The sequence below is a fragment of the Ursus arctos genome, unplaced genomic scaffold, assembly GCF_023065955.2.
Source record: "Ursus arctos isolate Adak ecotype North America unplaced genomic scaffold, UrsArc2.0 scaffold_10, whole genome shotgun sequence".
NCBI lineage: Eukaryota > Metazoa > Chordata > Mammalia > Carnivora > Ursidae > Ursus > Ursus arctos.
This window is the reverse complement of record NW_026622764.1, coordinates 72151238-72176807: the sequence shown is the minus strand read 5'-3', so window position 1 is coordinate 72176807 and position 25570 is coordinate 72151238. Positions and strand designations below refer to the sequence as shown.

Here is a 25570-nt window from a genome sequence, read left to right as displayed (position 1 = left end):
TAGGCTCAAAATTTCTTCAGGTCAACTGTACCACCACTGGTCTTCTGACATGAGAAAGAATTCAAAATGGCAAGTCTAGAATACTTAGAGAGTCTTGGGTGCTAGTTTCTCGCGTACATTGGCAGAGCCAATTCAAGAGAGGCAATGCTATGTAGAAACAAATGTCAGTGTATCACTGGTTTGGTATTGGAAGACTTGGCTTCCAAATCCTGGCTCTGCCTCAGACACTCTGTGGGATCCTGGGGGTGCTTCGCAGCTTCCACATCCATAATATGGGAGCCGTAACACAGAGCTCACAGCACTACTGTGAAAATTAAATGAGAATACATTGAAAAGCACTCGGTCTTATTTTGTGCTTGTTAAAAACAACAGTACCCCTCAAGTGATCGTAATTATTTGACATGGAGATCATTTTAGTGAGACATCTAACAAAAATTTTATTCCCAGGAAAAATCTTTTAAGATAGAACTGAAAATTGCACACATACATTCAAATTGGAAAATTCATTCAGTCACATGTTATTAAGTATTAACTTAAGTGAATGCATGGTTTTCCCCCTAAGAAATCTTTTCCTTAATTTGAAGTGATTCTGGAATAGCTGTTTCTGTCACTCTTGCCAAGATAATGTAAATCTATTGTAAGTCTGCTGGACTCTCCTCCTCTGGAGTATCTTAAATTTTAATGGGCTATCTCTTTACAGTTGCTACTAAGACACTGGCTCTTAAATCTTTCCTTTCAGTTAGAATAAAGATATAAAACAATGGTGTCCTCCAGAGAGACACAGAGAGGCCCAAGCACGGCTGAGTCAGGCCAACACCAATGTTTGGCTTTCCTGTCAAAAGCACAACTGACCCACATACTAGCCCCATGGTCAGAACTCAGTTATGCTGATTTTCAAAACCAAAGCCACAGATCAAGACAGAACTGTTTTTTAAACTTTCTGATATATTATACACAACTAATGAATCATCGAACTTTACATTAAAAAAAATTTTTTTTAATTATATAAGGGAGGAAGCTTGAAATAAAGGTTAGAAACTTTAAAAAAAATTAAACTTTCTGATTTCAATACTCACCCAGTTTATAAACATGGCCTGAACATATTTCACAATTTCCAGAGTGACCAGCAGGCTAATGGGGATGAGATTGTGGTACAAGATGATGAACACCAATAAGTCAAACCCGAAGCTGAGGGAGCTGTAATCTGTGGAAGAAGATCAGAGGAACCATGTCACAGCTTCAGGCAGTATCTTTCTTCATCTTTGTTTGCATTATTACTTTTTATAATCACGAAAATTCTTAAAAGTATAATTAAACGGACACATCAAAATGGCTTTTAAAGGATCAGTGTAGCACCAACCATGTAACAGCGTGGATGGCAAGTATCAGGTACAAGATCTAGCAAGAGGTCGACCCCACCCTTAGGGAGCTTCGGATGCAGCTTGAGAAAGTTAAATGAGTCAGGAATCAGGGCTTGATGAATTCGTGATAGCCCTGAACACCTGGAGAGCAGCAGCAGCTACACAAAGTGCAGGGCCCAGAACGAGGGTGCAGCAAAGTTTTGAAGAAGGGATTTTGGTAAATGGAGAAGATGAGGGGAAGAGAAGGAGGACGGCATTTTATTTAGCTGGATCTACATGGCTTGAAGACAAAGAAATAATGAATGATTTTTAAAACTCAGAGAAAGAAGGAAAGTGAAGCCAAAAGGAAAAGAAAAAAAATGAATATGATGCTTTGTAAAACCTAGTGATAAATTCACTTTTAAAGAGGTAGCTACATTTGAGAGAGTAATTTTCCAATAAAAATTCAATCTAACTTCACAGAAATTTACTGAAAATATCTAGAAGGAATTCAGGGGATATATACATACTGCTTTATACATGTCTTTCTGAAAACTTACATCTCAACCTTAAATATTAAATTTATATGTTGAGTTATGGGAGGTGGGCATAACTGAAAAGAACTAAACACAAACTGATTTGTAAAGTTTAATTAATTAAACACAAACATGTATATATAGAGACAAACTTAAATAATAATTTTAAGCTAAAATTTTATATTCATTTTTTCTAAAAAGTGAGCACACTTGTAATTTAGAACAATAGTAGTTAAATCTAGATTTCTAAATTCTGTCAATTTAAAAGTCAAGTTTAATTCGCCATCATATCTATTCAAATTCTTATCACCATTGAGTTTACAAACTTTCCCTTATTTGCCACGATTATACTTTTATACTTACTGTATTACTTTATGGTCATAAATCATTCTTTTAGGAATACTGGAAGCAGATATTATTATGACCATTTGATGGACAAAGAAGTGGAGACAAGATCTTTAGTGTTTTTCTACATTTATTAATTACTGAAAATATAACAATATTTTAATATAGTTTAATATAGTTATTTTAATATAGTTTAATATAGTTATATAGTTATATAACTATATATAACTTTAATTACCCAATGCCTTTTTCTTCTTTTGGACTAGAATATCCTGGGTAGAGTGGTGTAGTTCAGAGCCAGTTATGGATTCTCATTACAAATAAGCCACTAAGTTCCTCTGTGCTTTTTGGTAAATATACAGACTCTGTTTCACTTTCATAAAACAAGGGGCTAGACTAGAAAAGTATACAGTTCTGCTTCTAAATATAAAATTATTTCTTTTAGCCAAAAAATTTATTACCGAGTTCTTATTGTGAAAAGGCAGTGTTCTTGGAGTTAAAGATACAATAATTCCCAAAAATTCACAATCTAGTTGGGGGGGAGGAACAAACAATAATGATAAAATATGGAAATAGAATGATATCTATTAAGGATATCATTATAGAAGCCAAGAGGGCCCCTAATTAAATTAAAAGAGGGAGATAAGATACAGGAAATGCTACCGGACAAGGTAATACCTCATCTTGGACTGAAATAAGGAGTGACAGGTCTCCAGTCCAGCAGGGACCAGAGATGCATTTGAGGCATCCAACTGGTGGACGGAAGGATCGTGAAAGAGAACAAAAGTCAATCTTCTGTGAATAGAAACCAAGTGCTCGGGAAGAAATGGTGAGGTATCAGGTGATGGAGATAGGACCAGGTTTAAAAAGTCCTGATACGTCATGCTAAAGGAGATTTATCTTGACCCTGTAGGCGAGGAGTCTACAGCCAGGGGGTAAATATTTTAGCTTTTGCAGGACATACAGTCTCTGTTTCAATTACTCAACTTTGCTATTGTAGCACTGAAAGCAATCACAGATAATAATAAATGAATAATTATGCCTGTGCTCCGATAAAACTTTATTTACGAAAACAAGCAGTGCACCATCAGGCAGTAGTCTACCAAGCCAGTGTAAACAACAGGATACACTGAAGCTACTGCATGTATTCATAACTATTTCTTATCTGCATCTTTCTGGAAACTGTATGAAGAATGAATTGGAGTGGAAATTGACTGAGGGCTGGGCAACCAGTTGGGAGAACTGTGGCAGTTGTCCAGGGATGAAGAAGAGAGGACACACAGAGAAAATATTGAAAAGGTGGAATGAATAAGACTTTGGGACTGATTGGGTGATGAAGACCATAGGGGTAGGAGTGGGGAAAAGTGGAGGTAGCCAAGAAGGAGGGGTAAGAGCTACCTTTATGTTTCCAGCTTGGATGATGGTTGGATGGCAATACCTACAATTTACATGAAGAATACTGAAAAAAGACAATGGTTTGGGGAAAAAAAGATGAATTTAGTTTTGTATGTGTTAAGAAGTCTACATGATACCTAGAAAGCAATGTCCAGGCAATAATTAGTTAATAATTCAGAGAGTTATCTGAGCTGGAGGCAAACAGAAGACATCAACTGATGGATGACAGGTGAAATTATTAGAGCAAGTAAGCTCTCTTATAAGGATTTTCTTAGACAAAAGAATCCTTAAGAAGCCAGTGAAGGCCCTTCTGCAGGGAAAAAAAAAACATGCACACATACATATATGAATGAAATTTTCACATTTTCAGGATTTATGGACCCAAGTTGAGGCATTCCTGGTGAGCCTAGGATCCCGAAAAGTATGTGCATTTAAGAGGTGGATCAAAGTTTCTATGAATCAAATAGGGAAGAGATGGTTTTTAAAAAATCAGAAGAGGGGAGGAGTAGGGATGGCGGAGGAGTAGGGGACCTCTTTTTCAGCTGGTCCCCTGAGTTGAGCTGGATAGGTACCAGACCAGCCTGAACATCCACGGAATCAGCCTGAGACTCAGGAAGATACATCTGGATCTCTACAAATGAACATCTCCAGCGCTGAGTATTGAGGTATGAAGCAGGGAGCCGTGAAACCACGCACAGATATTGGAAGATAAACGGAAGGGGGAGGGAGCCGCTGCGTTCGGGTGCCGGGAAGCGGTAGCCACCTGCACAGAGGAGCGGGCGGACTCAGGGATGGCACCGCGAGAGAGCAGACTGAGACCGTGAGCCGGGGAACGCGCCACCAGACTGAAGGCCGGAGCTTCGGAGCTTCGGAGCGTACGGGGCGGCTGGCGGCTGGTGGTATTAGAAACACAAAGGACAGAGATGCGCCGGCCCTGGAAGTGAGGGCTGGGACGATGGGTATGGGGCTCACATTCCGGGACGCTGCAGGGTTGAGAAGCACCAACAGTAACAGAGTTAAAGCGGCCAGAACATCAGTGGAGAACGGTCAGCGATCCCTCTGTTCTGAGACAGAGGCTGAGATTCGGCTACTGCTGCTCTGACTCTCAGAAGAGGCACAGCAGACCACCAGGGAAAGCCGCCAGAGAACAAAAGCCTGGAAATACCGGCTCACAGTGTGCCCATCCCCAACCCCCCTCCCAGGGGACACGGAGACTCTACCCAAACAGGGTTGTCTGAGTATCCGCGTGGCAGGCCCCTCCCCCAGAAGGCAGGCTGAAAAATCAAGAAGCCCACATTCCTAAGATCCCGATAAAACAAGGGCGCACGGCCTGGGTTCCAGTCAATAATTTGGGCTCTGGAGAACCCCGCAACCTCTCCTCATCAGAATGACGAGACGGAGAAATCCCCCCCCCAGCAAAGAAAAGACAATGAGTCTGTGGCCTCTGCCACAGAACTAATGGATATGGATATAACCAAATTATCAGAAATGGAATTCAGAGTAAAAATGGTCAAGACGATGTGTAGACTTGAAAAAAGTATTAACGAAAATGTTAATGAGAATATAGAATCTCTAAGGGTGGAAATGAGAGTGAATCTGGCAGAAATTAAAAATTCTATGAGCCAAATGCAGTCAAAACTAGAGGCTCTGACGGCCAGGGTGAATGAGGCAGAAGAACGTATCAGTGAATTGGAGGATGGGTTAGTAGAAGAAAAAACTAAAATAGAATCTGAACTCAAAAAAATCCAAGCTCAGGAATATAGGTTACGGGAGGTTACTGACTCAGTGAAAAGTTCTAATGTCAGAATCATCGGCATCCCTGAGGGGGTGGAGAAAAACAGAGGTCTAGAAGAGATATTTGAACAAATTGTAACTGAAAACTTCCCTAATCTAGCAAGGGAAACAAACATTCATGTCCAAGAGGCAGAGAGGACCCCTCCCAAGCTCAACCACGATAAACCTACGCCACGTCACGTCATAGTGCAATTCGCAAATATTAGATCCAAGGATACAGTATTGAAAGTGGCCAGGGCAAAGAAATTTCTCACATATCAAGGCAAAGGTATCAGAATTATGTCAGACCTGTCTACACAGACCTGGAATGAGAGAAAGGGTTGGGGGGGGGCATTTTTAAAGCTCTTTCAGAGAAAAACATGCAGCCAAGGATCCTTTATCCAACAAGGCTGTCATTCAGAATTGATGGAGAAATAAAGACCTTCCAGAATTGCCAGTCATTGGCCAATTTTGTAACCATGAAACCAGCCCTACAGGAGATATTAAGGGGGGGTTCTATAAAAGTAAAATGACCCAAGAGTGATATAGAACAGAAAGTCACAATCTATAGAAACAAAGACTTTACAGGCGACATGACATCATTAAAATCATATCTCTCAATAATCACTCTCAATATGAATGGCCTAAATGTTCCCATAAAACGCCAGAGGGTTGCAGATTGGATAAAAAGACATGACCCATCCATTTGATGTCTACAAGAGACTCATTTTGAACCTAAAGATACATTCAGACTGAAAGTAAAGGGATGGAATACCATCTTTCACGCCAATGGACCGCAAAAGAAAGCTGGGGTAGCAATTCTCATATCAGACAGATTGGATTTTAAACTAAAGACTATAGTTAGAGACACAGAAGGGCACTATATTATTCTTAAAGGATGTATCCAACAAGTGATTATGACAATTATAAATATCTATGCCCCCAACAGGGGAGCAGCACGATACACAAGCCAACTCTTAACCAGAATAAAGAGACATATAGATAAAAATACATTAATAGTAGGGGACCTCAACACTCCACTATCAGAAATAGACAGAGCACTGGAGCAGAAAACCAGCATAGAAACAAGAGCTTTGAATGCCATACTCGACTAGTTGGACCTCATAGATATATATAGAACACTGCACCCCAGAACCAAAGAATACTCATTCTATTCTAATGCCCATGGAACATTCTCAAGAATAGACCATGTTCTGGGTCACAAAACAGGTTTCAACTGATACCAAAAGACTGAAATTATCCCCTGAATATTCACAGACCACAACGCTCTGAAATTGGAACTCAACCACAAGGCAAAATTTGGAAGAAACTCAAACACTTGGAGACTAAGAACCATCCTGCTCAGGAATGACTCGATAAAACAGGAAATAAAAAATCAATTTAAACAATTTATGGAGACCAACGAGAATGAAAACACAACAGTCCAAAACCTATGGGATACTGCAAAGTCAGTCCTAAGGGGGAAATACATAGCCATCCAAGCCTCACTCAAAAGAATAGAAAAATTTTAAATGCAGTTTTTATATTCTCACCTCAAGAAGCTGGAACAGCAACAGAGGGACAGGCCTAATCCATGCACGAGGAAGCAGCTGACCGAGATTAGAGCAGAAATCAATGAATTAGAAACCAGAAGTACAGTAGAGCGGATCAACAGAACTAGAAGCTGGTTCTTTGAAAGAATCAATAAAATTGACAAACTGCTGGCAAGACTTATCCAAAAGAATAGAGAATGGACCCAAATTAATAAAATTATGAATGAAAAAGGAGAGGTCACAACCAACACCAATGAAATTGGAAGGATTATTAGAAACTATTATCAACAGCTATATGCCAATAAATTAAGCAATCTGGACGAGATGGAGGCCTTCCTGGAAACCTATAAACTACCAAGACTGAAACAAGAAGAAATTGATTTTTTAAACAGACCAATTAATTATGAAGAGATTGAGTCAGTGATAAACAACGTTCCAAATAACAAAACTCCAGGCCCGGATGGTTTTCCTGGGGAATTCTACCAAACATTCAAAGAAAAAATAATACCTATTCTCCTAAAGCTATTTCAAAAAATAGAAACAGAAGGAAAGCTACCAAACTCATTCTATGAGGCCAATATTACCTTGATCCCCAAACCAGGCAAAGACCCCATCAAAAAGGAGAATTACAGACTGATTTCCCTAATGAATATGGACGCCAAAATCCTCAACAAGATCCTGGCTAATAGAATCCAAAAGTACATTAAAAGGATTATCCATCATGACCAAATGGGATTCATCCCTGGGATGCAAGCGTGGTTCAACATTCACAAATCGATCAGCGTGATACATCATATCAACAAGAAAAGACTCATATGATCCTCATATGAACCATATGATCCTTTCAATTGATGCCGAAAAAGCATTTGACAAAATACAGCATTCTTTCCTGATTAAAACCCTTCAGGGTGTAGGAATAGAGGGTACATTTCTCAATCTCATAAAAGCCATCTATGAAAACCCTACAGCAAATATTATTCTCAACGGGGAAAAGCTGGAAGCCTTTCCCTTAAGATCAGGAACATGACAAGGATGCCCACTCTCATCATTATTATTCAACATAGTACTAGAAGTCCTTGCAACAGCAATCAGACAACAAAAACGGATCAAAGGTATCCAAATCGGCAGAGAAGAAGTCAAAATGTCTCTCTTCGCAGATGACATGATACTCTATATGAAAAACCCAAAGAATCCATTCCCAAACTATTAGAAATTATAGAGCAATTCAGTAATGTGGTGGGATACAAAATCAATGCTCAGAAATCAGTTGCATTTTTATACACGAATAACGAGACCAAAGAAAGAGAAATTAGGGAATCCATCCCATTTACAATAGCACCAAAAACCATACGTTACCTTGGAATTAACTTAACCAGAGACGTAAAGGACCTATATTCTAGAAACTATAAATCACTCTTGAAAGACATTGAGGAAGACACAAAAAGATGGAAAAATATTCCATGCTCATGGATCGGAAGAATTAACGTAGTTAAAATGTCCATGCTACCCAGAGCAATCTACACGTTCAATGCTATCCTGATCAAAATACCGATGACGTTTTTCAAAGACCTGGAACAAATAGTCCTTAAATTTGTATGGTACAAGAAAAGGCCCGAATCTCTAAGGAACTGTTGAAAAGGAAAAACAAAGCTGGGGGCATCACAATGCCAGATTTCAAGCTGTACTACAAAGCTGTGATCACAAAGACAGCATGGTACTGGCCCAAAAACAGACACAAAGACCAATGGAACAGAATAGAGAACCCAGAAATGGACCCTCGGCTCTTTGGGCAACTAATCTTTGACAAAGCAGGAAAAAACATCCAGTGGAAAAAAGACAGTCTCTTCAATAAATGGTGCTGGGAAAATTGGACAGCTACATGCAAAAGAATGAAACTTGACCAATCTCTCACACCATACACAAAAATAAACTCCAAATGGATGAAAGACCTCGATGTGAGACAGGAATCCATCAAAATTCTAGAGGAGAACATAGGCAGCAACCTCTATGACATCAGCCAAAGCAACATTTTCATGACACATCCCCAAAGGCAAGAGAAACAAAAGATAAAATGAACTTGTGGGACTTCATCAAGATAAAAAGTTTCTGCACAGCCAAGGAAACAGTCAAAAAAACTAAGAGTCTGCCCACAGAATGGGAGAATATATTTGCAAATGATACTACATCTAGATAAAAGACTGGTATCCAAGATCTACAAAGAACTTCTCAAACTCAATACACGAGAAACAAATAAACAAATCATAAAATGGGCAGAAGATATGAGCAGACACTTTTCCAATGAAGACATACAAATGGCTAACAGACACATGAAAAAATGTTCAAAATCATTAGCCATCAGGGAAATTCAAATCAAAACCACACTGAGATACCACCTTACGCCAGTTAGAATGGCAAAAATAGATAAGGCAAGAAAGAACAATTGCTGGAGAGATGTGGAGAAAGGGGATCCCTCCTACATTGTTGGTGGGAATGCAAGTTGGTACAGCCACTCTGGAAAACAGTGTGGAGGTCCCTTAAAAAGTTAAAACTTGAGCTACCCTATGACCCAGCCATTGCACTACTGGGTATTTACCCCAAAGACACAGATGTAGTGAAGAGAAGGGCCATATGCACCCCAATGTTCATAGCAGCATTGTCCACAACAGCCAAATCATAGAAGGAACCGAGATGCCCTTCAACAGATGACTGGATTAAGAAGTTGTGGTCCATATATACAATGGAATATTACTCAGCTATCAGAAAGAATGAGTTCTCAACATTTGCTGCAACATGGACAGCACTGGAGGAGATAATGCTAAGTGAAATAAGTCAAGCAGAGAAAGACAATTATCATATGATTTCTCTCATCTATGGAACATAAGAACTAGGAAGATCGGTAGGGGAAGAAAGGGATAAAGAAAGGGGGGGTAATCAGAAGGGGGAATGAAGCATGAGAGACTATGGCCTATGAGAAACAAACTGAGGGCCTCAGAGGGGAGGGGGTGGGGGAATGGGATAGACCGGTGATGGGTAGTAAGGAGGGCACGTATCACATGGTGCACTGGGTGTTATACGCAACTAATGAATCATCAAACTTTACATTGGAAACCGGGGATGTAATGTATGGTGACTAACATAATATAATAAAAAAACATTAAAATAAAAAAACATCAGAAGAGGGTGACAGAGGTCCAATTAGATCCCACTTAAAAAATGACCACTGGGTTTGGCAGTTGGGAATTGATTCCTATCCTCGAGCCACAATTCCGGTAGACTGGTTCAAGTAGATAGCAGATGGAAATGGACCCAAGAGTCACAGGATGTAAGAAAATAAAACAATGAGGGTTGTCTCTTCTTTCAAGAAGTCTGATCAAGAAGGGAAGAGAAGGTCATTTGGAGGGTATGCAGAACTTGACACATTTTACTGGCAACAAAACATCAGTGACTTTTGTAAGAATTCATGTCTGTTTCAAAATAAGATAATATTCATGGCCCTGGGCTAGGACAAATTAAACAAGCACATTTAAATTGAGATTACTTTTTCAAAATCATTGAAAATCTAAAAGCTTGAGATAAAAACTGGATAGGTACCATCTAGAAATCCAGATTGCATAAGAAGAATCTTTGATTTTTTTTATCCAATCTACAAAGTCTTTATCTTAGCTTCTTTATTTTTAAGATGCTCCCAGACAGTTCCTCTCAAGGGAAGTTAAAAAAGTTTTAAATCCTCAGTTGATAGATGAGAAAAGGCAGAAAAATGTATGATGGTTAATTCTGAAAACATGGAAAGACATAAGCAACAACAACAACAAATAGACTGAACTTTTAATGCCAAGGATCAATTTACCTTTAAATCTTTTACTGACCTTCTGGTCAATTTAATCACTGAATCCCCTTCAGGGCCCCTTGTCCTCATTTTCTTGGCATCATTCACTGTCCTCAGAGTACTGTACTAACTCAGTGAGGTGAGTATTATCACCATTTTCAAATGACGGAGGACATACTCAGAGAAGTAAAAGGCCTCGTTCAACTTCTGGGGACTAAGTGGCAGAGGCGAAGATGTGGGCCTTATCTGTCAGGCTCACAGTTTCATTCCTCCGCCTTGACTGCTCCCTCTCCTTTATTCTAGAATGCCAAGATTATATGGAACTGGCAGAACAATCTTAAGAAGGAAACATTGTTTCTAAACTCATTAATCCTCAGGGTTACAGCATTATAACTCCCAAAATGGTAGCTTCTTACCACCCTTGGACACTTACCCTTCGTCCTGAAGTACCAAATGCCTTCTCCATACCATTCATGCCAGACTATGGCTCCCACACAGCTCACCAAGGACATGGCCAGAAGCAGCCAGAACAACACCAGGATCTGCACATTGGTCACCTTCTCAACATTTGATCTCTTGAGAGGCAATTTGATAGAATTCTGCATAATAGCACACGTACACACACCAAAAAGAATGAAAAACAGTCAAAGGAATTAGCATGCATAAATACTTTGATGGCAGGAAGAGGATAAAAATCCCAACAGTTGAAAAGTAGAATATGTTTTTTTGCCAAATAACTACCCAGACTAAAATGTGCCATACTGTTGAATGACATGGCTTTTCCACTTCAGTCTTTGAAGCATTTTTTACTAATTCACAAAGAACATATTCACACAATCTATCACCCCAGAGTTCTAGGGTTTAAAAAAAAAATCAATGTGGTAAATCAGTCTAAGTGATCTTCTTTACAGGAACCCCCCTTCCCCAAGAAAAAGACCTACTAATTTGTTGGATTTACTATTTATGGTTACTGCATTATTTCTGGTTTGAAAACCATAGAAAGATACCTTTCATCTGAGTCCGTTGGGAAAATACTCAAGATTTTTACCAGTACAATAATTGCTCTGACACATGCATATGTTATGGAAACCAAAGCTCTGGGTTAGGGATACAGTTAGAATTTCGAATAATAATTTTCTATTGGCATTTCAGATTTGCCCATAAATTTCTGATAATTGTTTGCAGAATTCTATTGAACTATTGCTAAATGTATGTATATTTAACTTTTAATATAGAAATATATAATGGGCAAGCATATAGATATATACAGATATAGATATTTAACTTTTCAATCACACTTTGCCAGATTAAGTTTACCATTTCTACATTTTTTTAAATGTAGAAGCATAAATCCTCAAAGTCTGTAAGTTATGAAAATATGAGTTAGTACTCTAAATTACTCAACTTTTTTACAAAGCATAAGATTTTTTAAAATCCTAGGTTTAACTGCATTAAGCCTATTATTAGAGAATGTCCGTGCATGTGTGTGCATGTAATTTATATACACACACACACACACACACACACACACACACACACACTTATGTATAATATCTCCAAAGCAATCATGTCATTCCTTCTGTTTTGTTAACCTGTGTAAGCAATGTCTTCAAAGGTTATACAGTATAGAACAGTTTTCAAATAAGAGTGTTGTACTTAAAATCTTTCAGTAAGGAAATATTGACATTTACTAGTTCTTTCTTTCCTAAAGTCATGAAAAAGCCCTCTTTGAGGTTTCTGTTATTCTGAAATGACACAATCAACATGTATAATAAACTTCTGCAATGATTTATATCCACAAAATAATATCATAGAGATGCACTTTCTCATGAGCTGCAACGCTGACCAGCCACACTGCAAGGATAATGGAGTGGGCTTCTTACATGAACAGCAGACATTTAAATCTGAGATGCAGTGTTGTATTACTGGGGGGACGATTAAGTAAGACAGCACAATCATTTGAAGTGTACTCCTTGAGGGTCACTCGTTTTCCAACTGAATCATGGATCATGATTATGTGTGGTCTATGTTGCCCTTGGTTCCCTGTCCAAATACAAATTTCTATTTGGGGATAGACTGTGTTTATATTGTTTCTTAGTCTGGGGTTCCTAGTATACAGAGTATAAGGAAATCTTACACATTAATGAGTTATTGCAGTGTACAATCCCCTGGCAGGAAGAATAGAAGGAAAAAGAAAAGTGAGACAAGAAACTGAGAAGCAAACAGAGTGAAATGTCACTGACCAGTCATAGCTTTGCAAGAAAATGTACCCAGGTCTTCAGTCGTACAGCCTCCAACTTTCCTCAGACTAGTCTGTCACCATTCCATGCCTTTTTTCTCTGCCATTTACACGACAGTCTTACTGAGTTGTACTGCCCAAATGGCCCTTGGGCACATGCCAATTCTTGGCCTGGTGCTGTCCTACCTGTCTCCCTTTCTTTCTGAACCTCCCCAAGCCCTGGACACTTACATGCGTTCTACTTGGCCTTCAGGTCTTGCTTTCCATGCTACTTCCCCACCACAGCCTCAACATCAGGTTGGATGGAGCTCCTATGTAGATACGGAGCGTCCTACACTTACCCCTCCCGAGTGACCTCTTGCTATTATGTTACTTTGACTGTCTTCCTTCACACATTGCAAATAACTGAAGGGCAGGCCTTCTACACCCCAAGGTCTTAGCACAGTGTCTGGCATTACATATGTACTAAAGATATATTTGTAGAAGGAATAGTCAAAGCCAAATGTTGTATTTTAGCAGATGTATAATGGGTAGACTTATCGTCAAGTTACTTCTCATGAATAATAAACATGGAGAAAGTTCCTACTCCAAAACAAAGTGTCCTAAGGGGTTCTTGAAAGACAGCAATTGATTTTCAGGCATACAATGTAGTGATTCAACACTTCCATACAACACCTGGTGCTCATCGCAACAAGTGCCCTCCTTAATCCCTGTCACCTCTTCAACCCATCCCCGCACTCATCTCCCCCCCAACTGGAATTTAAATAAAAGCTTTAAAAAATATGCTGCCTTTTGTTTCAACAATTTCAATGCTAGAGATTTATCTTCTGTAGAAAAATAAGCAACTATCCATGTTCACTGCAGCAATATTTATAATAGTTTCTCTCCCCTAGACTCTCTAATGTAACTATGTCATTTCCACATGTTAAAGATTTATTTATTTATTTATTTATTTATTTATTTATTTATGTATTTAGAGAGAGCGCATGCACACAAGTGGGAGGCGGGGCAGAGGGAGAGGGAGAGAAAATCTCAAGCAGACTCTGCTCTAAGCATGGAGCCCAATGCAGGGCTCAATCCCACAATGACCCTGAGATCTTAACCTGAGCCAAAATCAAGAATCCAATGCTCAACCCTCAACTGACGGAGTGACACAGGAGCCCCTCCATATGTTAATATAGAATGTAATTTTAAGTCTTAAATTGCAATTCACCTAATAGTCTGTACAGATTGATACCATTTTTGCCAATACAAAGTGTTCTCTGCACATTTATGTGTGTGTCTGTACACATATTATTAAATATTTGTTCATTATATATAGAATTTAAAAAAAGAAAGAAAGATGATTAAAAGGAATGGTACATGAGAGTAAGTAAGAGAGAATATTTACACAAAACTTCTTATGTCATTTTGGCCAAAATAATCTTATCATAAATGGGAGCCATACAGAATAAAATGAAATATGGACCTCCCTTCAAGCTTCAGGTTAATAAACAGAAATAAGCTTCCTTTTAAAAAAAAGATTTTATTTATTTACCTTAGAGAGAGAGCATGAATAGGAGGAGGGGCAGAAGGAGAAGGAGAAGCAGACTCCCTGCTGATCAGGGAGCCCTGTGTGGGGCTCCATCCCAGAACTCTGGGATCATGACCTGAGCCAAAGGCAGATGATTAACCAATTGAGCCAATTGAGCCACCCAGGTGCCCCCAAAAATAAGCTTTCTAAATTCAAGAGATAAATGCTAAGTCCCTCACCTTCTAAAAGAAGAAAAAATTGGAGGCAATACTATCTGTCATCACAAATTATTTTACCTGCATGAATTTCGTTTCAAATCCAGTGTAAACAACTATGCCAAGGATCCACTGAGTATTTTTAAGTTGTGTACCTCTTAGCAAGACTTGATCGGGCCCAATTGGAACAGGGCTAAAAATAAAGAACAGCGTTTATAAATTAACCAAAAAGTTTTTTCTTTTCTTTTCACAATGTAAAGCAAGCCTAAGCTTTCGCCTTATATATATTTCCTTTTGTCAAGTTCAACTTTGGGGGAAAATAGCAATAAAAACAAATGTGTCTTCATAGAAAGTACCTCCTTCTAAAAGAGCATGGAAAAACCATGTTTTATCATCCATTTCTCACTAACCCAAAAGTACGTCGACTGAAATTTGAGAGAGAAAAATCTCTCTTATACCTAGGGTGATTAGAAAACTTATTGTCCAGGAAGATTAGGTGGAGAATTAAGTACTTGTGTGCCAACTTGGTAATCTGTAGAAACGATTACCTATGGTCACTCAGAGCACACAAAGCAAGCTCAGGCTGCCATATTTACTTGTCCTCCCCTCACGCATGACCAACTCACTATAAAAAAGATGTTTCTGTAAAAGTCTTAAGTGGAAGCTAAGTACAAGGGGGGTAGAAATTAGGAAAAATCCTTCATCCTTATCAAACAGAATCCTTAGTGGCTTCTCTTCTTGAATGACTTTCAAAACCTTATTCTTCCCACTAATTTACCCCAGGGGATGTGCTAAGTGCTTGTCTGCAACGAGAACTTGCACCTGACCTCTCTCGTCCTTCCATTTGCAGGTACACTGATTAAGAAAATGCCCTACACGTTCCTCCTATACTTAAGAATTCCTATTTTTAACACAATATATTGATACCCCAGGTATTTCAAAATCAAGTAAAAAATGAAAAAGTATAAAGCTTTAAAATGTTATCAACCAAAAGAATAAAAACCACCATTTTTTATGTTCCATTAAAAAAAAAAAGTTTTCAGAAGTGAAAGATGATACCTTTCACCATTTAGATACAAGGTTCCAGTGAAGGTATTGAAATGACGATTAGGTCCTTCACATTCTATTTTTCCAGATAGGCTTGACAATTGTTTTTCTGTTTGCATTTCAGCTGTTGCTAACAACGCCTGTAAAATAAAGTCAAAGTTAAAAAATATGAAAATTAAATTTTAATGGCAAAGTCCAATGTTTCTAGTAGTTAATGAAAGAAAATTATGAAAATCAGGGTCTAAAAATGTACTGCACTTATCAGGTAATAACTAATGTACATCAAACTTTAACATAAACTGCTAAAGAAAACTTTGCCATAACAGCATTTGGCAAATAATTTTAATAAAGTTGAGAGAAGTAGGAAAGTGAAGTTTTCATCATCTCTATATGAAAAAAACATTTTTGGAAGTGTCGTCACTATAACCAAACATCATGTCATGTTTGATACATTTACGGCTGTAGCTGATAATGCTGAACTCTGGACCACACTTAAGAGTCGCAAGGATCTAGATTTCGCATCTCCTGATTTGCATGCATCAGATTCACCTGGAAGTCTTGTTAAAATACAGATTGCTGAGATGCACCCCCAAGGTTTTTTTATTCAGTAGGTCTGGGGCCGGTCACTAGAATTTGCATTTCCTAAAGAATGGTGATTGTGCTGGTTCAGGAATCACATTTGGAGAAACACTGATCTAGAGAATGTCTCATTGCAATAAGATGATCTCAACTTTCCGGAGAGAAAAACCAGATCATCATTAGGAGAACAGAATCAGATGAGATGGGGCGCGTTCAGGGCGGTATGGACATAGACAGAAGCACAAGAATCAAATTGCTATCAGTCTTTTTAACAACAATACAAGACATAGGAAGACAGTGAATTTTTATTTTTATTTGTCTGAATAAAAGACCTTTAAATTCAGAATGTTATATCTTCCCAAATATCAAACAAATGTGAAAGTTTAACGCAAATATTCTCAGGCATGCAAACAATGTCTTGGAAGTTTTGACACTCAGAAACATACATTGAAACAGTCTGGGATGAACTTCTGTTAATCAAAAGATGCCTTAAAGAAAGTATAAGAGCAAGTTACCAACTGGGTAACTTCTAGACATTAATGTCTTCTAGACATTAAATGTCGTCTAGACATTTATAATACATATCACTGACAAAGAATTAGTATGAAAAATATGTAAAGAAGTCCTACAAACCAATAAAAATATAAATATCCCAATAGAAAAATGAACAAACATGAACAAATCTTTCCCAGAAAAAGAAAATATGTATTACCAGTAAGCTCAAAAAACAGATGCTCAAGAGTGATATGTTAATGAATTAAAAAAGAAAAAGCATTATCAGAGTGCCTGTGTGGCTCAGTGGGTTAAGGGCCTGCCTTCCACTCAGGTCATGACCCCAGGGTCCTGGGATCGAGCTCTGCATTGGGCTCCTTGCTTTGTGGGGAGCCTGCTTCTCCCTCTGCCTGTTTCTCCCTCTCCCTGTTTCTCCTTCTCCCTCTGCCTGATGCTCCCCCTGCTTGTGTGCTCTCTGTCAAATAAATAAATAAAATCTTTTTTAAAAATAAAAGAAAAAGCACAATCATATCAATAGAGGCTGAAAAAATTAGTAAAAAGCTTAACATGCATTCTAGAAAAATAAAATTCTTAACAAAACTTCACAAATTTGGTAAAACCAAACAAAAGCAACTATTTACACTTAACTATAAAATATTAAAGCATGTCCATGTTAGTCAGGATCAAGAAGAAACTAGGTTCTATCACTAAATTTATTTGCAACTTCTCAGAAGTTTCTGGGTAATGCCATAAGACTAGGGAAAAAAGAAATTAGGTATGATTACTGAAAAGTAAACACCAAAAATGAACCAACTTTTAAAGAAAGAATTTATTACTAAAAAATCCTATCTGCTTCACTTAAAAATCATAAAAATGTGTAAGAGAGTTTAGTAAGGTGGCTGGATTTAAGATCAATAAACAAAAATAAGTATAGATGTATCATAGTTAAACATTCACTCACTAGAGGACCACTGGCTATTGCTAATAAAGTTTCTATAAGTATTTGCACAAAGGTTGTCCTGTGAACATAAGTTGTCATCTCTCTGGGATATTAACAATTACTGCATAATATAAGATCTACATGTTTAATTTTATACAAAAGCACCAAAATGTTTTCCCAAGTGGCTGTATCATTTTATATTCCCATCCATTGTGTTTGAATGATCCAGTGTCTCCACATCCTTACCTACATTTGGTGTTGGAACTATTTTTAATTTTGGCCATTCTGACAGGTGTGTTAGTAACACTTCATTTTGATTTTCATTTGCATTTCCCTAGTGGCTAATGGTGTAGAAAAAGTCTTCATGTGCTTATTTGCCATTTATATACTCTGTTCTGTGAAATATCTCTTTTTGAACTGTTTGGTTCGGCTTTTTTTTTTTTTTCTTTCCGCAGAGTTTTGCGAGTTCTTTATATATTCTACCTTCGTCAGATATGAGGTTTGCAGGTATTTTCTCCCAGTTTTCAGCTTGTCTTTTCATCGTCTTCAAAAGCAAAAGCTTTTCGTTTTGACGAGGTCCAATTTATCAATTTTTCCTTTTCTGGATCACGTTTTTAGTATTGATTCCAAAAAATCGTGGCCTACTCTAAATTCTGAAGATTTTTTCCCCCAATTTTTTTCCTGAAAGTTTTATAGTTTTACATTTTACATTTAAATTGTGATAAATTATTAGTTAACTTTTACATAAAGTATGAGACTTAGGTCAAGGGTTTTTTTCGTTTGTTTTTTTGCCTGTGAACAGACAGTTGCTCCAGCATCCAGTTATCTTTCCTCCAATGAATTGCTTTTGTTCCTTTGACAAAATCACTTGGGCATATTTGTGTAGTTCTATTCCTGGGTTGTCTTTTCTGCTACATTGAGCTGTGTGTCTATCCCTTTACCAAAACTACGCAGTCTTGATTATTGTAGTCATAGAATGACTTGAATCAGGTGGATTTATTCCTTCCATCTTATGCTGCTTTTCAAAATTGTTTTCACTATTATAGTTTCTTGGCCTTTCTGTGCATATTTTAGGATAAGCTCATCTATCTCTACAAATATCTCACTGGTATTGTCATAAGAGTCGTGTTAAACCTGTATGTCAATTTGGGGAGAATTAACATCCTTATTGCGTTGAGTCTTCCAATCCGTGAACACTGTTTATCTCTCCATTTATCTAGCTCTTTAACTTCTTTCATCAACATTGTAATGAAATTTTCAGCATACAGATCCTGTCTAATTGTTAGATTTACACCTAATTCATATTTTTTAAAAGATTTATTTATTTTAGAGAGAGAGAGAGAAAGCGCAGGGGCAGAAGGAGAGGGAGAGAGAGAGTCTCAAGCAGACTCTGCACCAAGTGCAGAGCCCTATGCTGGGCTCAATCTCACAACCCCAAGATCATGACCTGAGCCAAAACCAAGAGTCAGACACTTACCCAACTGTGCCACCCAGGTGCCCCCGAATTCATATTTTGAGCACTTACAAATGATACTGTATTTTTTAAAAGATTTTATGCACATGAGCAGGAGTGGGTGGAGGAGCAGAGGGAGAGGGAGAAGCAGACTCCCTGCTGAGCAGGGAGTCAGGCGAGGGGCTCAATCCCAGGATCCTGGGATCAGCACCTGAGATGAAAGCAGATACTTGACCAACCGAGCCAACCAGGTGCCCCATACTGTGTTGTTAATTTCAGGGTCCACATATTTATTGCTACTACACAGAAATAAAAGTGGTTTTGTATGTTTATCTGGTATCCTATATCCTTGCCAAAAACACATTATTTCATTTTATTTTAGATTCCTTGGGAATCTAGGTAGACAACTTCTCTATGTAGACAACTATGTCAAAATCAAATAGAGACAGTCTTATTACTTCCCTTCCAATCTATATGCCTTGTTTTCTTCTTAATGTACTTTCTACCTCTTCCAGTGCTATGTGAACAAGAGTAGTGAGAGCAGATATCCTTGCCTGTTCCCCATCTCAGGGGGAATGCATTTAGTCTTTACCACTTATATTTTATTTTATTTATTATTTTTTAATAGTATTTTTTATTATGTTAGTCACCATACAGTACATCCCTAGTTTTTGATGTAAAGTTCCATGATTCATTATTTGCGTATAACACCCAGTGCACCATGCAATATGTGCCCTCCTTACTACCCATCACCAGCCTATCCCATTCTCCCACCCCCTTATATTTTAATATTACCTCTAAGATTTTTTGTAGATGTTCTTTACCAAATTGAGAATATTCCCCTCTATTTCTAAATTTTCTAAGTTTTTGTCATGAATCGACACTGATTTTGTCAGGTGCTTTTCCTTCATTTATTGATATTATCATGTGATTTTTCTTCTTTAGCCTAAAATGGCAGATTATACGGATTGATTGTCAATTATTAAACAAGCCTTGAATACATGGAATAAACCTGTATAATTCTTTTCATATATTGCTGAATTCTACTTACTAATACTTTTAAAGAATTTGGGTGTCTATACCCATGAGGGATATTGGACTGGTTTTCTTGTTTGTTTGTTTGTTTGTTTGTTTGTTTGTTTGTTTTTCACTGTCTCTGTCTGGTTTCAGTATCAGGGTAATAAAACAACTTCATAAAATGAGTTGGGAAGTGTTCCCTCCTCTTTTGTTTTCTAGAGGAGACTGTATGTTAATTTTTCTTCATATGTTTGTTAGAAATCTCCAAGTGAAACCACCTGGGTCTTGAGATTTCTTTTGGGGGAGTTTTTAAATTATAAATTCAATTTCCTTAGTAGTTATTGGAATATTCAATTTGCCTTTTTCAAGTGTTTGTAGGTTTTCCTGTTATCTTTGTCACTGATTTCCAGCTTTATTCCACCGTGGTTGGAGAACACATTCTCCATGGCTTCAATTCTTTTAATTTTATGAGGCTTGTTTTATGACACGGGTATTGTCTATCTTGATGTATATTCCTTGTGCACTGAAAAGAACGTGTGTCTTTCTTTTGTTGGGTATTGTTAAATGTTGTATAAATATCAAACAGATCCTGTTGATTAATGGCATATAGTTCTGTATCTTTGAGAATTTTCTATCTAGTTGTTCTGTCTATTAATGAGAGAGGGTTGCTGAAGTCCCCAATTATAAATGTGGATTTGTTTATTTATCTTTTAAGTTCCATCACTTTAGGCTTCACATATTTGCAGTTCTGTTTTTTGATGTATACACACATTAGCATTGCTATGTCTTATTGGCGGGTTGACTCTCTTATCATCGCATAATGATAAAAAAAAAAATGTTCCTTTCTGTCTCCAGCAATTTCATTTGCTCTAATGTCTACTTGATCTGTTATTAATATAGCCATTCCTGATTTCTTTTAATTAATCTTTACATGATATATTTTTACTTTTTTAAAAAGATGTTATCTATTTAAAAGGGAGAGAGAGGGAGCACAAGCAGGGGGAAGAGGCAGAGGGAGAGGGAGAAGTAGGCTCCCAGGTGAGCAGGGAGCCCCACGTGGGGCTGGATCCTAGATCCTGGGATCATGACTTGAGCCGAAGGCAGATGCTTAATGGACTGAGCCACTGAAGCACCCCCATCTTTTTACTTTTAACCTGCCTATACCATTGTAATTAAAATGTGTTTTGAATAGGCAGCATATAGTTGGATCATGTTTTTAATCCACTAGTTATTACTTTAATCCAATACTTAATGGCATATTAATAGCATTTACACTTGATAGAACTATTGATTTTTTTTTGTTTGTCCTCTCTGGTTTTGCTTTTTGCCTTTCCCTGCTTTCCTTTGGGTTACTTGAACATTTTTTAGGATTCCATTTTGATTTACTGATAGTGTTTTTCAGTGTCTTCCTTTGTATAACTATTGTAGTGGCTCCCCCAGGTTTACATTATTTATAAGCAACTTCTCACAGTTTATTTGTATCATCATTTTACAAATTTAAATATAGAAGCCTTGCTTCGTTTTGTCTCTTTACCCTCCCCTGTTATATAGCTTAAATATTTTCTCTCACACATTTATAACCATATTAGATAATTTTATGATTTTTGCTTCAACCATCAAACATAAGTTAGGAAACTCAAGAGGAAACAAAAAAAGCTTACTGTATTTAGCCTTATTTTTGCTTATCATGTTCTTTCTTCCCTCTTCGTTATTTTCCTTTTTTATGGTTTCCTTTCTGTTTCAAGACTTTCCTTTAGCCATTCTTTTACAGTGGGCCTTATGGCAACAAATTCTGTTCTTTTTCCTTCAGTTGAGAATGTTTTGATTCTCTCTTCATTCTTGAAAAATGTTTTTGCTGGATACATGATTCTGGGCTGATAGTTCTTCTCTATCAGCATTTTAAATATGTTATGCCATTTCTTTCTGAGCTCCATGGGTTTTAATGACAGATCTGATGTTATACAAAGGGTCTTTCCCCTGTAAGCAGGGTCCTTTTTCTCTCACTGCTTTAAAATATTTTTTTTTCTTGTTTTCAGAAGATTTACTATGATGTGTCTTGGTATGGATTCTTTGGGTCTATCCTTTTCGGCTTGCTCGGCTTCTTAAATTTGTAGTTTATGTCTTTTTGCAAATTCGTAAAGTTGTAGCCACTGTTTCTTCTAGTAGTTTTTCAGTTCCACCCTTTCTTCTCCTCCAGCGTCTCACGTCATGAACGTTAGCTCTTTGGTTATATGCCCACAGGTCTCTGAAGTTCTGTTTATTTCTTTTTCAGCCAATATCTCTGCTGTTCAATTGGAAAATTTCTGTTGTTTTATCTTTCAATTCATGGATTCTTTTCTCTGTCCCTTCTATTCTGCTGTTAAGCTCATTCCTTGAGAGTTTTTGATGCCTTAAGTACTTATTGTACTTTTAAGTTCAAAAGTTTCCATTTGGGTCATCTTTAAGTCTTCTATTGCTTTCTGAGATTCTGTTTGTTTGTTGAGACTTTTTACACTTTCATTTGTTTCAAGCAAGTTTGTAGTTGCTATTGAAGCTTTTTTCCTGATGGATCCTTTAAAATCTGTCAGATAATTCTTACATCTCATTATCTTCATGTTAGCATTAGTCGGTTGTCTTTTTTCACTGAGTTTGAGATCCTCCTGGTTTTTGGCATAATGAGTGACTCTTTATTGAAATCTGGATATTTGGGGTATTATAAGATCTGGATATGATTTAAACTTTCTGTGTTAGGTGGCTTCTTCTGCTACTACTCAATGACAGCAGGGGGATGTTGCCTCATTATGGCAAGATAGGGGACAGAAAGGCAGGTTGCACACTTGGCCTCTGTTGACAACCAAATGGAGGGGCTCCTTGTTACAACTGGGCAGAAGTCAGAAGTGGGCGTTCTGGCTCTCCTGTAGGCCTCCATCATTACCTCCCTGGATTGAAGGGATTGGAGTGCCTTATTACTGCTATCCATGTAGTCTTCCCTGACACAGTGAAAAGAGAGGAAGGCCTTATTACCATCATTATTACAAAATGAAAGTCTTGGCTTCCTACTTAGTTTCTCTGACACCATCCTTATTGGGGAGTTGGGTACCTCATTACAGCTGGGGAAGGGTGAAATACTAGGCCCTGCACTCAACCTTTGCTGGCATAGGCGGGAGTGGGGCCAAATTTTTACTCTGGTGTTTGTCTGGGGTAGAGTGACCATTGTCTCAAACTTTCTGTCTTGGTGGCTGCCCCTTTCCTGATCATTTGACTAGAGAAAGAAGGCTTTTGTTGGGGCATTTTTTTGTCTGTGTCCATTGGTTTTTCTGGGTGTTTTGGTTTCTTCAATTCCAAGCCTGGTATAGATGACAAAAGGAAAACCCCAGGGAACTCAACACCATGTTGTTCCCTGGGTTCCAAGGTCCCACAATCTACCGTCTTTTATCACTCTTCCAGTGTCTTCTCATATTTGTTTTCTGTATAATGTCCAAAGTTTTTAGTTGTACTTAGCAGGAAAAATAGAAGAAAGTATGCCTACTTCATTTCCCCTGAAACAGAAGTCTATAATTGCATTTTTAAAAATCCTGAAAGTACCACCAAACTATTACAACAATTAGTACTGGGAATAAAGGTGGGATTTGGAAGGTGGAGATAAGGTTTAATAGACTAAGTTTCTGTATTATTTGTATTATTTTTACAAAGTTGATATATTACTTTAATAAATTCTAAATATGTTTTTCTCATTTTCAATCAAATTAAAGTTTGTGAAAAAGATTAGCAGACATGTAAATAGTCAAATGTAAATTCAGGGACTTCCTTACCAAAGCAAAGTGATAAAACAAAGACTTAATTATCTTAAACATTGTCTTTTTTCCATTAATAGGAAGTTAATTGGAAAACTATCTCCTTCCATTTGTTATCACAACTTACTCTGAAATTCAAACGATAGCTTAAAAAGCAGTGGTATATACACTCAGAGCTCATTTATATCCCTTTAATCTAGTTATGATATTTATCATGACAGTTTTCTCCCCAAAGCACTAACAAAAATATTCTTAAAATAATATGCACAAAGGCATGTTATCCTCTATATGACCTGAATTTTATAGGACATTTTTTTTCTTGCACTAGTGCCATACCATCTAGTTCCTACTTATTTTTTTAAAGCACCCTCTAAATAACTGGTGAGGATGAATTATATCTATCCAACAGTAGTGACATACTGTTCTTCATGAAAAATAAAATAACTGGTACCTGACAAAACTAGACATTGCGGGCCTGGGCACAAAATTAAGATTTAAAAACGTGTCTTTACCTGCCGTATTTTTAGATTTGTCTCCCCATCCAGATTAGATGTTGCAACATAACAAGTTACTTGAGGTTCACTAAGGAAAATAAAGCAAATGATATTGAATTAACACCTCTCCAAAAATTAATTTCCCAATAATGTCAACAATGAAATGGGACCTACTTCAACAGCTGAAAGGACTGTTCAAAAGTGAAAGAACTACAATTACTTTTTGAGGAGAAATTAGCAGTCTGATACTACCAGCCTGAAATTCATCTTGTAGTAGAAAACTTTCTACCCTTACAAAGCCTGTGATTACTCTTTAATCCCAGAAAGAGAAATGGCAGAGGGTGAACAGGAGATGTTATATAGCTCAGAACAGACCAGTGTCACAACTAAGGTCAAACCTAAAATTCTGTTATTTTCTAAAATGGGTCCATTGTAGTTCCCCATGCCTCAGGCTCTATGGCTTTTATATTTTCTTAAAAAGATTTTATTTATTTATTTGAGAGAGTGAGGAGAGCGAAAGCCTGAGCTGGGGGTGGGGAGCAGCAGGAAAGAGAGAAGCAGACTCTCTACTGAGCAGGGAGCCCAATGTGGCACTCAATCCCAGGACCCTGAGATCATGACCTGAGCCAAAGACAGACGCTTAGCAGACTGAGCCACCCAGGTGCCCCTTTATGGCCTTTATAATGAGGGTAAAATCTTTAGGATAACTCTGGACAGAGCAGAGGCTCTCAGACAAACACTGCACTTGGCCTTCTCTATTTCTATCTAACCTTACCAGTCAAGAAATCAAGACACTGAATTAATGAAGATTTGCCTTGCCAGATTTTACTCCATGCCAAATCCAATTTACTCATGAAAATTAATTGTTTGGGGAGATATGCTACAAAGAATAACAAAAATTGTCATTAAAGTTTACTTAGTCTTGATTTCAGTCTTACTCTTTTGACTGTATCTCATTTACTGAATATCAAGTTTAAAGTAAAACAGTCTGTATCAATTTTGCCAGCCAAGACCATATACCCCCAAAATAAAAACATATC

At 37.6% G+C, this 25570-nt stretch overlaps 1 protein-coding gene across 1 annotated transcript in view; it reads right to left on the bottom strand.

Moving 5' to 3' along the window:
- LOC113251194 (phospholipid-transporting ATPase IB-like) overlaps positions 1-25570 on the bottom strand; it is a 175156-nt gene that overhangs the window by 123783 nt on the left and 25803 nt on the right. The window contains exons 7-11 of the mRNA XM_026493021.4: positions 24549-24618; positions 15795-15922; positions 14817-14928; positions 11202-11367; positions 1077-1204 (exon numbers count right to left, since the gene is read on the bottom strand). Coding sequence (XP_026348806.3) covers positions 1077-1204; positions 11202-11367; positions 14817-14928; positions 15795-15922; positions 24549-24618 — 604 coding nt within the window. The remainder of the gene's footprint in view (positions 1-1076; positions 1205-11201; positions 11368-14816; positions 14929-15794; positions 15923-24548; positions 24619-25570) is intronic.